This window comes from Thalassophryne amazonica, chromosome 14 (genome assembly GCF_902500255.1).
Source record: "Thalassophryne amazonica chromosome 14, fThaAma1.1, whole genome shotgun sequence".
NCBI classification, from domain to species: Eukaryota; Metazoa; Chordata; class Actinopteri; order Batrachoidiformes; family Batrachoididae; genus Thalassophryne; species Thalassophryne amazonica.
Window position 1 is genome coordinate 89,148,282 of NC_047116.1, and position 12,271 is coordinate 89,160,552.

General features: G+C 39.3%; 1 protein-coding gene across 1 annotated transcript in view; it reads right to left on the reverse strand.

The window, feature by feature from the left end:
- xpo4 (exportin 4) overlaps positions 1-12,271 on the reverse strand; it is a 151,850-nt gene that overhangs the window by 4,121 nt on the left and 135,458 nt on the right. The window contains exons 19-22 of the mRNA XM_034186115.1: positions 7,591-7,771; positions 6,752-6,876; positions 6,473-6,603; positions 4,457-4,574 (exon numbers count right to left, since the gene is read on the reverse strand). Coding sequence (XP_034042006.1) covers positions 4,457-4,574; positions 6,473-6,603; positions 6,752-6,876; positions 7,591-7,771 — 555 coding nt within the window. The remainder of the gene's footprint in view (positions 1-4,456; positions 4,575-6,472; positions 6,604-6,751; positions 6,877-7,590; positions 7,772-12,271) is intronic.

The window sequence follows — 12,271 nt, forward strand, 5'->3', positions numbered from 1 at the left end:
TTCACTAATGCTGTTTCTGTACTATGATGAATTCTAAAACCTGACTGAAACTCTTCAAATAGACCATTCCTCTGCAGATGATCAGTAAGCTGTTTTACAACTACCCTTTCAAGAATTTTTGAGAGAAAAGGAAGGTTGGAGATTGGCCTATAATTAGCTAAGATAGATGGGTCAAGTGATGGCTTTTTAAGTAATGGTTTAATTACTGCCACCTTAAAAGCCTGTGGTACATAGCCAACTAATAAAGATAGATTGATCATATTTAAGATCGACGCATTAATTAATGGTAGGGCTTCCTTGAGCAGCCTGGTAGGAATGGGGTCTAATAGACATGTTGATGGTTTGGAGGAAGTAACTAATGAAAATAACTCAGAACAATCGGAGAGAAAGAGTCTAACCAAATACCGGCATCACTGAAAGCAGCCAAAGATAACGATACGTCTTTGGGATGGTTATGAGTAATTTTTTCTCTAGTTAAAATTTTATTAGCAAAGAAAGTCATGAAGTTATTACTAGTTAAAGTTAAAGGAATACTCGGCTCAATAGAGCTCTGACTCTTTGTCAGCGTGGCTACAGTGCTGAAAAGAAACCTGGGGTTGTTCTTATTTTCTTCAATTAGTGATGAGTAGTAAGATGTCCTAGCTTTACGGAGGGCTTTTTTATAGAGCAACAGACTCTTTTTCCAGGCTAAGTGAAGATCTTCTAAATTAGTGAGACGCCATTTCCTCTCCAACTTACGGGTTATCTACTTTAAGCTGCGAGTTTGTGAGTTATACCACGGAGTCAGGCACTTCTGATTTAAAGCTCTCTTTTTCAGAGGAGTTACAGCATCCAAAGTTGTCTTCAATGAGGATGTAAAACTATTGACGAGATACTCTATCTCACTTACAGAGTTTAGGTAGCTACTCTGCACTGTGTTGGTATATGGCATTAGAGAACATAAAGAAGGAATCATATCCTTAAACCTAGTTACAGCGCTTTCTGAAAGACTTCTAGTGTAATGAAACTTATTCCCCACTGCTGGGTAGTCCATCAGAGTAAATGTAAATGTTATTAAGAAATGATCAGACAGAAGGGAGTTTTCAGGGAATACTGTTAAGTCTTCAATTTCCATGCCATAAGTCAGAACAAGATCTAAGATATGATTAAAGTGGTGGGTGGACTCATTTACATTTTGAGCAAAGCCAATTGAGTCTAATAATAGATTAAATGCAGTGTTGAGGCTGTCATTCTCAGCATCTGTGTGGATGTTAAAATTGCCCACTATAATTATCTTATCTGAGCTAAGCACTAAGTCAGACAAAAGGTCTAAAATTCACAGAGAAACTCACAGTAACGACCAGGTGGACGATAGATAACAACAAATAAAACTGGTTTTTGGGACTTCCAATTTGGATGGACAAGACTAAGAGTCAAGCTTTCAAATGAATTAAAGCTCTGTCTGGGTTTTTGATTAATTAATAAGCTGGAATGGAAGATTGCTGCTAATCCTCCGCCTCGGCCCGTGCTACGAGCATTCTGGCAGTTAGTGTGACTCGGGGGTGTTGACTCATTTAAACTAACATATTCATCCTGCTGTAACCAGGTTTCTGTAAGGCAGAATAAAACAATATGTTGATCAATTATTATATCATTTACTAACAGGGACTTAGAAGAGAGAGACCTAATGTTTAATAGACCACATTTAACTGTTTTAGTCTGTGGTGCAGTTGAAGGTGCTATATTATTTTTTCTTTTTGAATTTTTATGCTTAAATACATTTTTGCTGGTTATTGGTGGTCTGGGAGCAGGCACCGTCTCTACGGGGATGGGGTAATGAGGGGATGGCAGGGGGAGAGAAGCTGCAGAGAGGTGTGTAAGACTACAACTCTGCTTCCTGGTCCCAACCCTGGATAGTCACGGTTTGGAGGATTTAAGAAAATTGGCCAGATTTCTAGAAATGAGAGCTGCTCCATCCAAAGTGGGATGGATGCCGTCTCTCCTAACAAGACCAGGTTTTCCCCAGAAGCTTTGGCAATTATCTATGAAGCCCACCTCATTTTTTGGACACCACTCAGACAGCCAGCAATTCAAGGAGAACATGCGGCTAAACATGTCACTCCCGTTATCCCGCATTTTTGTCAGTATTGTAAATTTCAATCTAGCCCATTAATTGAGTTAAATATGACATTAAATTTTACATGATACTAATAAAAATACAAAAATTGAAACATTTCAGTAAAAAAAAAAATCTGGAACTTCAACTTGCACCCGCACAAGCTAGTACCCCTGATTCAGGTACTGCACAGTGGCCGACTTGTTAAACTGAACAAGACAAAACCATCAGAGAGACGGCTCATCAAAACGTTAAACCGCTTATAAAATGACATTTTTTCCTTCAGCAACGCAGATGTCTGGTGTGAAAAGGAAAGGCTCACGCGCAAAGGTGAGAGAGCGATTCATTAAAGTGTCTGGAAAAATAACATCTGTGCAAAGATATAATCGAGGTGGGAGTTGGTGGAGGGTTATTTTCTACTTCTGTCATGTTTATTGAAGTCAAAAACTAATGTCAGACTGTGATGTCTGCTGCCTTCTGTGAAACAGCTGATGAGTTTTTAACATTGCATTGTGGTCTGCCAGATGACTCCCCATTAGCTAAAATAATAATAATAATAATAAAAAAAAATCCAATTAATGACATGTGAAATCAGAACACTGAACCAACATGACTGACATTCAACCTAATTAATACTTATCACTACTACTACTACTACTACTTCTGTTTGTTTTGGCCTGGCTGGGGGAAGTTTCTGTGTAGTGATATATTTAATGAATGAAATTAATGCAAAACTGTTGACAAATTTAACAAGAGTCATCGAGAGATGACATGTTCCCAAGGTACCCACAAATCAGTAACACAAAGTGCTGGGTGATCAACCAAGTACTCCCTTATGCTAAATATGAATGACATTGGTCAACTGGTTCAGCACGGTGGGACTTAGTGGTTAGCACTGTTGCCTCACAGCACTCCTGTGTACGGAGTTTGCATGTTATCCCTGTTTGCGTGGGTTTCCTCACGCATTTAAGGCGGATTGAAAACTTCATAATTGTTCAGGTCTCCCTTGCAAAAGAGGTCTCGATCTCAATGGGACTAACCTAGTTAAATTAAATATTACGGTATAACAAGGGCACCAATGAGAAATTTTTGAATATCTTGTCATAACCTTGAAATTGACCCCAAGGTCACCATAGTCAAGTGGTGTCAGAGGATCACCCAAGTACACACTTGTGCTAAATGTGAACGAAATTGGTCAAGTGGTTCCTGAGATATCATGCTAACAAGTGAAAACAGACGGCCGGACGGATGGGCATGCTGATCGCTACATCCCCCAGTATTTCATACCGGGGGGATAATAATGCCATGGCGGACGTTTCCACTTGGGAACCAATGTGACATTTTACATTTCGATGCATCACTGAATGCGTTACAGCCCTAACAAGAACCCTACTGCTAGTGTGTTGTATTGTACCTATTTGTGTACTTTGTCTCATTTATATTCTGATTTTTTTTTTATATTTCTTAAATTTGTCCCATTTTTATGTTTTCACATCTTTATACCGCTTCATTATTTATTGCTTTTATTGATGCTCTTCGTATTTGCTACTGTAACCCTGTAAGTGTGTCTGTGGTGGGATTAATATATATAGGAATATCTTACTGCTCTTTCAAAGGTTATAGTTTCATTACTATGGTACTGTATTATCATATCAGTGGCAATAAATTGGTCTTTAAATGTCAATAATAGTTGATTGCAATTGTTTCCGGGGCAGTACATCACGCAACCAAAGCATCAATCATGACAGGCTTAGTTGCCATGACTACATCACCCCTATAGGCCCATTCCAGAACATTTTTAGTTTGAAAATCTTTGCATGTGACACTGTGCAGCAGTTTGTCATTCACTCTCTATGAATCAAGGGATGCATACATGAATATTATTATTTCCAATTCACTCAATATGTCTTGATCTACATTTTCTTCAGTCAATATTATGTCTGAAGTCAGGAGTTCTCAAAAATCACTCAATCAAAACGTATCATTCATAGTTATTTCCACTTTTATTTACCATTTTACCTGTTTGGATTATTTTGATTTACATTTCATTAATCATATATTTGAAGGTTCAATTTCCAAAGTGTTTTCATCTTTTGTCTCTGATGGTTTTATTATTTGAGGTACTTTGAAAATTTCTGACTTCAAAGAGCTACATTATTAACTCATTTTTAATTGTTAAATTAATTTAAACCATCAAACTGTGCAGTACATTTGCGTTTGAACAATCACTGGCTATTCTTGCATCTTTGTGTTCTGTCTGAAGTGGAACAAACTTTGCTTGCTCATATAATGTGTATGATTTTAATATGTTCTCATTCTACATGTCCAGATGTCCACATGCTTATGTCCAGATGAGTGCACCTTTAGGAAGTGTCGCGTGGCAAGGAAGAGAGGCGTGTCCTTCTCGTGGTTTTTAGCACACTGCTCAGCCAGAGGAGACAAAGCCTCTAAGCAAAGCTGGCTGACTTCTGAGCTCATCCTGCAGACAAATATTAAGGACCAGAAACTGCACAAGTTGAAACACCATGAGAAATTCCACCAAATTCACCACATCGAACCTTCTGAAGTCAATACACAGATCAAAATCCTGTCAATCATTATGAACTTAACCAGTCAGTAAATTCTAAAATGTTGTGTGTTCGTGTTCCAACTACAGCTGAAGAGCTGTGAAGCAAAAAGAATAAAATCAGACCAGCAGTGTAAACTAGAGATGTGTGAGCACAGTAATACCCTCTGTGTGTTGTGTGAGCATATATAGAAAATAATTTCCTTTCTGTGTGTACTGATGCTATCCACAGGTTGTAGCAGCAGCCATGAGGTTAGCGTTTGAATAATCAGTAACATTCAGCACTGCAGGCTCCATCCAAATAGTTCCTGAGCTATTGGAAACTATGACCCACTGGAACAGGGATTTAAGCAAAGGACTAAATTTAGATTCTCGTCCCACTACTTGTAAAATCTCAAGGTTCCTAAAAAGTACCAGGGAATGGTGTTTGTGATGGACAGGAAGTGAGATTTGGGTTCCAAGATGGAAAAAGTCCTGATTTATTTCTATTTTTGTGCATTTCCTTTAAACTGTTCTCTTAACTGGAGTTCAGTGTTTCGTGTCACTCTGGTGGAACTTGGGTGCACTTTTTCTTCACAGTAGAAGCTTTTTGAGTTTGAACCGCCTGTGTAAAAGTCCCTCCATCGCACTTTAATGTGGTTCAAATCAGGATCTTGACTTAAATTTTAAATGGTGTTGCTCTTATGTTATGACTTATTATCTTACTACACAAACTCACCTGAGCTACAACTCACATTGATGACCAGACACACTTATTTTTATTCATGTGCTTATGGATTATGATGATTAAAGCTCACAGCATGCACCATCACACTGCCACCACGATGATGATTGCAGGTACGATGCTCTTTTTGTGGATCTCTCTTTAGTTTTTTTATTTATTTATTTGGAACCCTGTCTTCCAAACACCTCCCTTAACTGGATGATCAAGGTGAGTTTAGGTAAAATTTACATGACCCTTCGGAGTAAGGTTTTTTTTGTTGCCTCGTCTCTCTCAAAAATACCATTTTTGCTGAGTGGATGATAGTGGAGTCATTAACAGGGGCCTTAATGAGATGAGAGAGGCTTTCAGTTCACTGCATATTATTCTTGGCTTTTATGGGACTTCCTGGACAAGCTGGCCACTTCTCGGAAGACTCGCTGTTGCGTCAAGGTCTCCACTTGGCGATAATGGCTCTTTGCTGTGGATATTTTGAGTTACAGAGCTTTAGAAATTACTTTGCAACCATTTTAGACTGCATTTATTGTGGAAATTCTGACTATGATATAGTGTACTACTGAGTGAAACCAACATCCCACTGCTGAAACTGTTCTATTAAACGGATGATTTGCCTGAACTGGGATGGCTGTCACTGGTGGTGTTGGGAATTTAGTAAATGAAACAAAAGATTTACACAAAAATAGCAGAAATCAGGTGGGGACGAAGACTTTCCACAGCACTGTACTTTGAGAGGCTACGTGTCCTCTGCGCGGACACCTCTGATTTCATGACGTCAATGATTTGTACACGCAAACTACTTCATCACAACACAGAGCTTACATGCAGAAAACACCTGCCGAGCTGAAAAACAAAATATACCGCAAACCTTAGATATGTTTATCACCAGCAGACATGTTAGCATGTACATTAGCTCGTTCGATATCTTTACAAAACTCAGAGAAGGATGTGAAGTTTTTCTATAAACTACTGAATGAACATTAAGTTGGTGCCAAAATATTTGAAATATAGTTTAAATACAGTACTTGCACACTCACATGCATAAACACTGCCTACACCTCTATGACCACACAACGACAGAGTGAGAGGATACGAGGTCATTCCCAGTTCCAAGGAGAACATCAGGCTCTTGAAGAGCTCTTCAGGCAGCTGTGGGATCTTTTCTGGAAAGATCTCACAGATAAAGGTGATGAGCTTGTAGTACTGGTTACACAAAGAGGGGAACTGGAAAACAACACAGTGTTGAATTCAAACATTTGACAGTCATAGATTTAGTTTGATGAATGTCTGAAGTGCAACAGATTGCATACATCATTCTGAATAAAGTCCTCAAGTTCTGCATATGAGTGAATACCCCTTTGTGTCGTGTTACCTTCAGTAGGTCCTGAGACATGAGTGGAAGGACGATGTTGACACCGTAGAGAACCACATCTGCTGCAGATACTGTTCGACTGGAGGCCAGTGAGCCCTGGTCCTGGCCCCGAAACACATCGTCACCTAGTAAACACGAGATCCAAGACAGTGGGAACATCCAGTCAGTGACATAAGTGTATGGACACAGTATAAATTTTTGCTTCCGGAGATAAAACAAAGCAACTGGCTCGGACACTGGCTATATACCTTAACACTGACCACTGAGGAATTCCGACATTTTCACTCACAGAGTCCCTCAACAGTTAAAGCCCTAAAGTAATTGGACAGCTGACTGACAAGCAATTTCGTAGCTAGGTGTTGACTTATTTCCTCATTATTTCAAAGCCAATTCAAGCAGAAAAAGGTCTTGTCTGTTCCATATGTTGAATTTTCATTTGGTAGAGCTGACTGGAAATATAAATATGAGATCAAAAGACTGAAAGTGAGGGAGGTCAGAATTAGGCTGGAAAAATAGAAGAAACATCACGAGTGGCCAAATCAAATTTGGTACATTCATAAAAAAGGGGGACTGCACTGATGAGTTAAGCAACACAAAAAATACTGAAAGACCACAAAAATAACTAAAGCGGATGAAGGCAGAATTTTTTACTTTTTTAAGAAAACCGTCTAACAACATCTTGCCAAGTTAATGATACGTGGTAAACGCATCATTATCGAAGTCAACAATCAGCAAACACCTTCATGAATACAGACACAGAGGATTTAGGACAAGGTGCTACTGATAACACTCCAGAACAAGAAGGTCAGATTAGACTTTGTAATCAAACTGCCATTTACCGCTGTCACTGAAATCAATGAATTCCTTGGAGAGTAGGTTGGTGAGGAGCTCCATGATGAGCAGCAGGTCCTGGTACTGATCCTCCTCGGCTGCAGCGTCACTCCGCTTCCTGCTCTGGTTGTTTTTGGAATAGACCTGCAGCAGCGTCAGGCATGCCTCGTACAACTTCATGGACTTCGTCTGAGAGAAGAGAATTGGTAATACTTGATATGTAATACTGTGTCTGATCATACAAGGTGAGAAATCACACAAATAATGAAGCACTTTTCACAACATTCCATGTTTAAATTTGATGATTCGCCAGTTAAGCTGCACACCGTCTAATATGAGTGAGACTGCAAAGGTGTTGAAACCACAGAGGACCCAGAAACCTCCAGGGATCTGTGGTATCTCCTTCAGGTGGGGGGAGATCTGTTCTTCTTGCCTTGCAAACCATCTTTCTTTCAATCTGGGAGACAGGAATCATCTGTAATAACTCCAAGAAAGGCCTTGTCCCTTTCTGGAAATGAAAGGGTGACTGCCTGGATTCTAAGGGCTACAAGAAAATTACACTCCAAGGTAGTTACAAGTATTAATCACTCTTAACAAGAGTGAGTCCCAGCTACATTTTACTGGAGCAGTCTGGTTTCACACCCAAGAAGTCGACCACTGTCCATATTTTATGAATGCAAGCGCGACTATTGACAGTGTTTCTGTGCAGACTGTGCAGTTTTTTGTAAAGCATTTTATTCAGTTATCCCGGCTAGTCTATGGGGCATCTTGTGAATTCCTGAGCTCTCCCAATAAATTTAAATTTCTTGCATGAATGCCACCTTCTGCCTTCCTGTTGAAGCATCGAGTCGCATGTGACGGCACCTCAGGAAGACTTCACTACGCTCCGCTTCAAAGTGCAAAAATGGCAACTCCAATATTGATCAGAAAAAGTGTCAATCAGCGTGGAAATATGCCTTGTAGATGTGTTGTGGCTGAGTACTCAAATGAGAGAGACGGCAGACAGAATGTGAGCATGACACCAAATGTGGGAGAGCCGCAAAATGTATCTATATTTGGAACATGCATTTTTCTGAAGATTGCTTCGTGTTTTCATCTGACATGGTAATAAACATGACCTGAAAACTGAGACTTACAAGCTGATAAAGATCAGAGTGACTGTCACACCTGACACTTTCTTCAGCTATGCTCAGACTGTGACACTGTGATGTCATGGCATATTTACATTTTGTGGCATGTCCTGCCATTGTAACATATGTGTGACCTTTCATACTGACAAATTCATGGTTATTCATGGTGGCATTTTGAAAGATCAAGCTTTGCCGTGTTGCAGCAGTGCCATGATAACATGGTGTGCAGGGCACTTGGTCAAATGGTCATGAATCTTCATGAACTATAGTTTTGGTGATTCTGGTTTACAATAAATGATAAAGAGGCTGCGTTTCTATGGAGGGTTTCCATCTGGTACAGCCAATCTTGATCATTTCTGATAGTGGAAACTACATTTTATTAAATCTGGAGTAGTAGTTATTTTCAGGTAGTTAGGTAGTTATTATTTTCACAAACGAGCCTATACAATTTTGCACCACACAGGGTTCAGGGTTCTCACCAGCATTATAACAGCATAACGGCCCATTACGCTGTTGCATGAAAAAATTACGCTACAGTTGGTCCGTTCCGCTGTTTCCAACAGCGTGTAACAGGAAAATGATCATTTCTGATTGTGGACCTGCAGTGGGTCCAAAATCAACCTACAGAAATTATCTTTTTTTCCCCATCAACCTCAGTCCAACCCATTTAAAGATGTCAATCGTGACTCACTTTTTTTGCTGATTAAAGTCACTACCAGACTATCATTTGTTATTGAGGGCAAGAAAAGAAAATTGTCCACCATTTCACACCACAGTTTTTTTTCCCTCCGTTTCTCATGACGTGCATTTTTCATGGGACAGCGCACAAAGGTTCTCTGGTGTGGCTCATCGTGCATATGTGGGAAAAGTTCTTGGGGGGTTCTTGTACAGCCACTAAAGCATTAGGGGGAAAGTTCTGCAGCCACTAAAGTTCTGCAGCTGCTAAAGTTCTCCTGCAATGTGCATCGCACCGAGCACTGAGGGGAAAGTTCTCCTACAGCTGCTAAAGTTCTCCTTGCAGTGAGTCGCGTGCCGAGTGCTGCAGGATAGGGGAGAGCGGGACCAACTTCCCCTGCTGAATTTTTACATATATACCGCTCTGAAACACTATTGCCTGCATTTTGAGCGCCAAATTTTGTGTAGTAAAGCCATAGTTTTATTAATATCTTTGTTACAGCCTTATGGGCCTTTCACACTGAATCCGTCAGGCCAATCCGTCAACGCATGGGAATCCGTCGGATCCATCGGAAAACGCATCCGACGGATCCAACGCATGGCGTCAGACGTGCCGCTTTGGAAGCGGCAAAAAAAAAAAAAAAAAGTGGGGGGTGGAGATTGCCACGTCACACTCTGACCGTTTGCACAATCTGAAAAAGTTCAGCGATCGCCATGTTGAATTTGCGTCGCCTGAACCACAAAAAAAGCTTCAAAAAAACAGCAGAACGATTCTCCCATCACCCTGCTGGGAGAAGCTTTTTTTCACTCCCTCGGAGTAACCGCCGACCGAGGGAGGACCGACGACTTGGTGGGATATCGATCGAACCACGACAGCAGGTTGACCCGCACGGAGAAGCCGGCATTCAGGCATCATCACTGGGCAGAGCGAGGCAGGCCAGGGTGATGGAGCAAACCCACTCAGTCCGAAATCTCCCACTTTTTGGATATATGCAAAGCCCCAGTTTGCCCAACGGAGTTTAGTTCTGCAGCTTTATCGAGGTGAGAATAATGTTAAAAATAAAACGTGACGTTTACTGAACTGCTTTGAAGATTTAATGATTGGCTAACGTTAGCGTAGCCTTTTAGCACAGTTGATCTGAGTGAACACTTTAATTTCTAAATGGTTCAGTCTTTTTATTTTTTACCAAATAAAGCTACAGCTTTTTTCAGACACCACAAAAGCTCAACTTTAAATAACTTATTTTTTCAGGCGTTTTTTCCATCGTTTTTTCCCCCTTTATATATATATATATATATATATATATATATATATATATATATATATATATATAAACTGTTTAGTGTTTCTTTATATTTAAAGAAATATTTTTATTTGTCCCAATCAGGAACATTTGCTGTGCACACAACCAAACTTCCATTGATGAGCTGAATGAGCTGAACACCACGAAGTCCAGTCGAAAGAAAACATCTCTGCTTTTCAGCAACACCACCAGAGTTCAAAGCTGCAGAAGAGACCTTCATCTGGTCCCGAGAATCCAGCAGAACATCACCTGCTTCTAAATAAAAGGCTCTTTGAACAGCAACTATTTTATTATTTTTTAAAAAGCTGTTTCATTTTATATTTTAACAATAAATGAACAGATCATTAAAAATGTACACGAAATCAAAGTCAAAAGACATTTGCACAGGTAGAAGCTCTCCACTTATTGTGCTCAAATTCATATTTTAGAAATGACTCTGTCCTGATAGCAACATTAAATGCAATTACATATTTTGGCGAAATTACAAGCTGAAATGACTATATATATATATATATATATATATATATATATATATATAAAAATCATCATGAGGTTTATGTCACAGAAATCCTACTTTACAATCACACTGCAGTCACTGTTAAATTATTTCCTGTTGCATTTATAATAAACATTTGTATTTATTTACAGTGTCTGTTTTTCTGGTTAAAATGAGATAAATAATCTACCAGACTTAAAAAAAATGTACAAATTTCCATGTTATTTTGTCTAAAAATAAATGTCCGGGGTTCCTTATGTTAAACAAGAAATGAAATAATATGAAATAACAGGTGGTTTTAATTTACAGACGAAAGGTTTCTAAAGAACCATTTATTGATTTATTTAGCTATTTTAATTACAAGTGTTCTAAACTTTTTTTTAACAGTAATCAGAAATAATGAGGTAACAACAACAAAAAACATTTCGAAGGATTTTTCTTCAGAAAACTGCTCCATAAATGAGGAGTCCTGTGACACGTATGTTTTGCACAGATCAGTGGTTTCTGCACTGTCCATTTTGTAGAGATCAGTGGTTTCTGCCACCGTCTTCCGTGTTTTGGCCCGTCGTGTTGTTCCTATTGGACAACACAAAGGTACGTCACAGCTCAGCAAGTCGGAAGTTGGACTGGATTGAACTTTGACTCCGTCAGCCTGCTGACAAGCGGCAATGCGCGCTCCCGTCAGATGCGTCGGTTTAGCTCGGCTTTTGACGCAACGCATCTGACGCATCTAAAACGCAACGCGTCTCATTGAAAATAATGCTTTTTAGACTGATTTGTGACGCATTTGATACATCTGAAGGATTCAGTGTGAAAGGCCCATTACTTTAAAGCCAAAAGAAACAAGGCATCAGGCCAAAACACAGAACAGTGTAGATGTGTGTCAGGAACATCAGAACTGCTAATTTACACACAGCAGTTTATTCAAGAAAATCCTTATGTGTTTTTTCTTATATTAAATATCTTGTAATTAAAATAGATTTAAGTTAAAAAAAAAGAAGATTCTTAGGAAATCTTTGATGTTTGTCTGTAAATTAAAACCATGATGATTGATTCCTTCATTGAATGTTAAAATAAGGAAAAG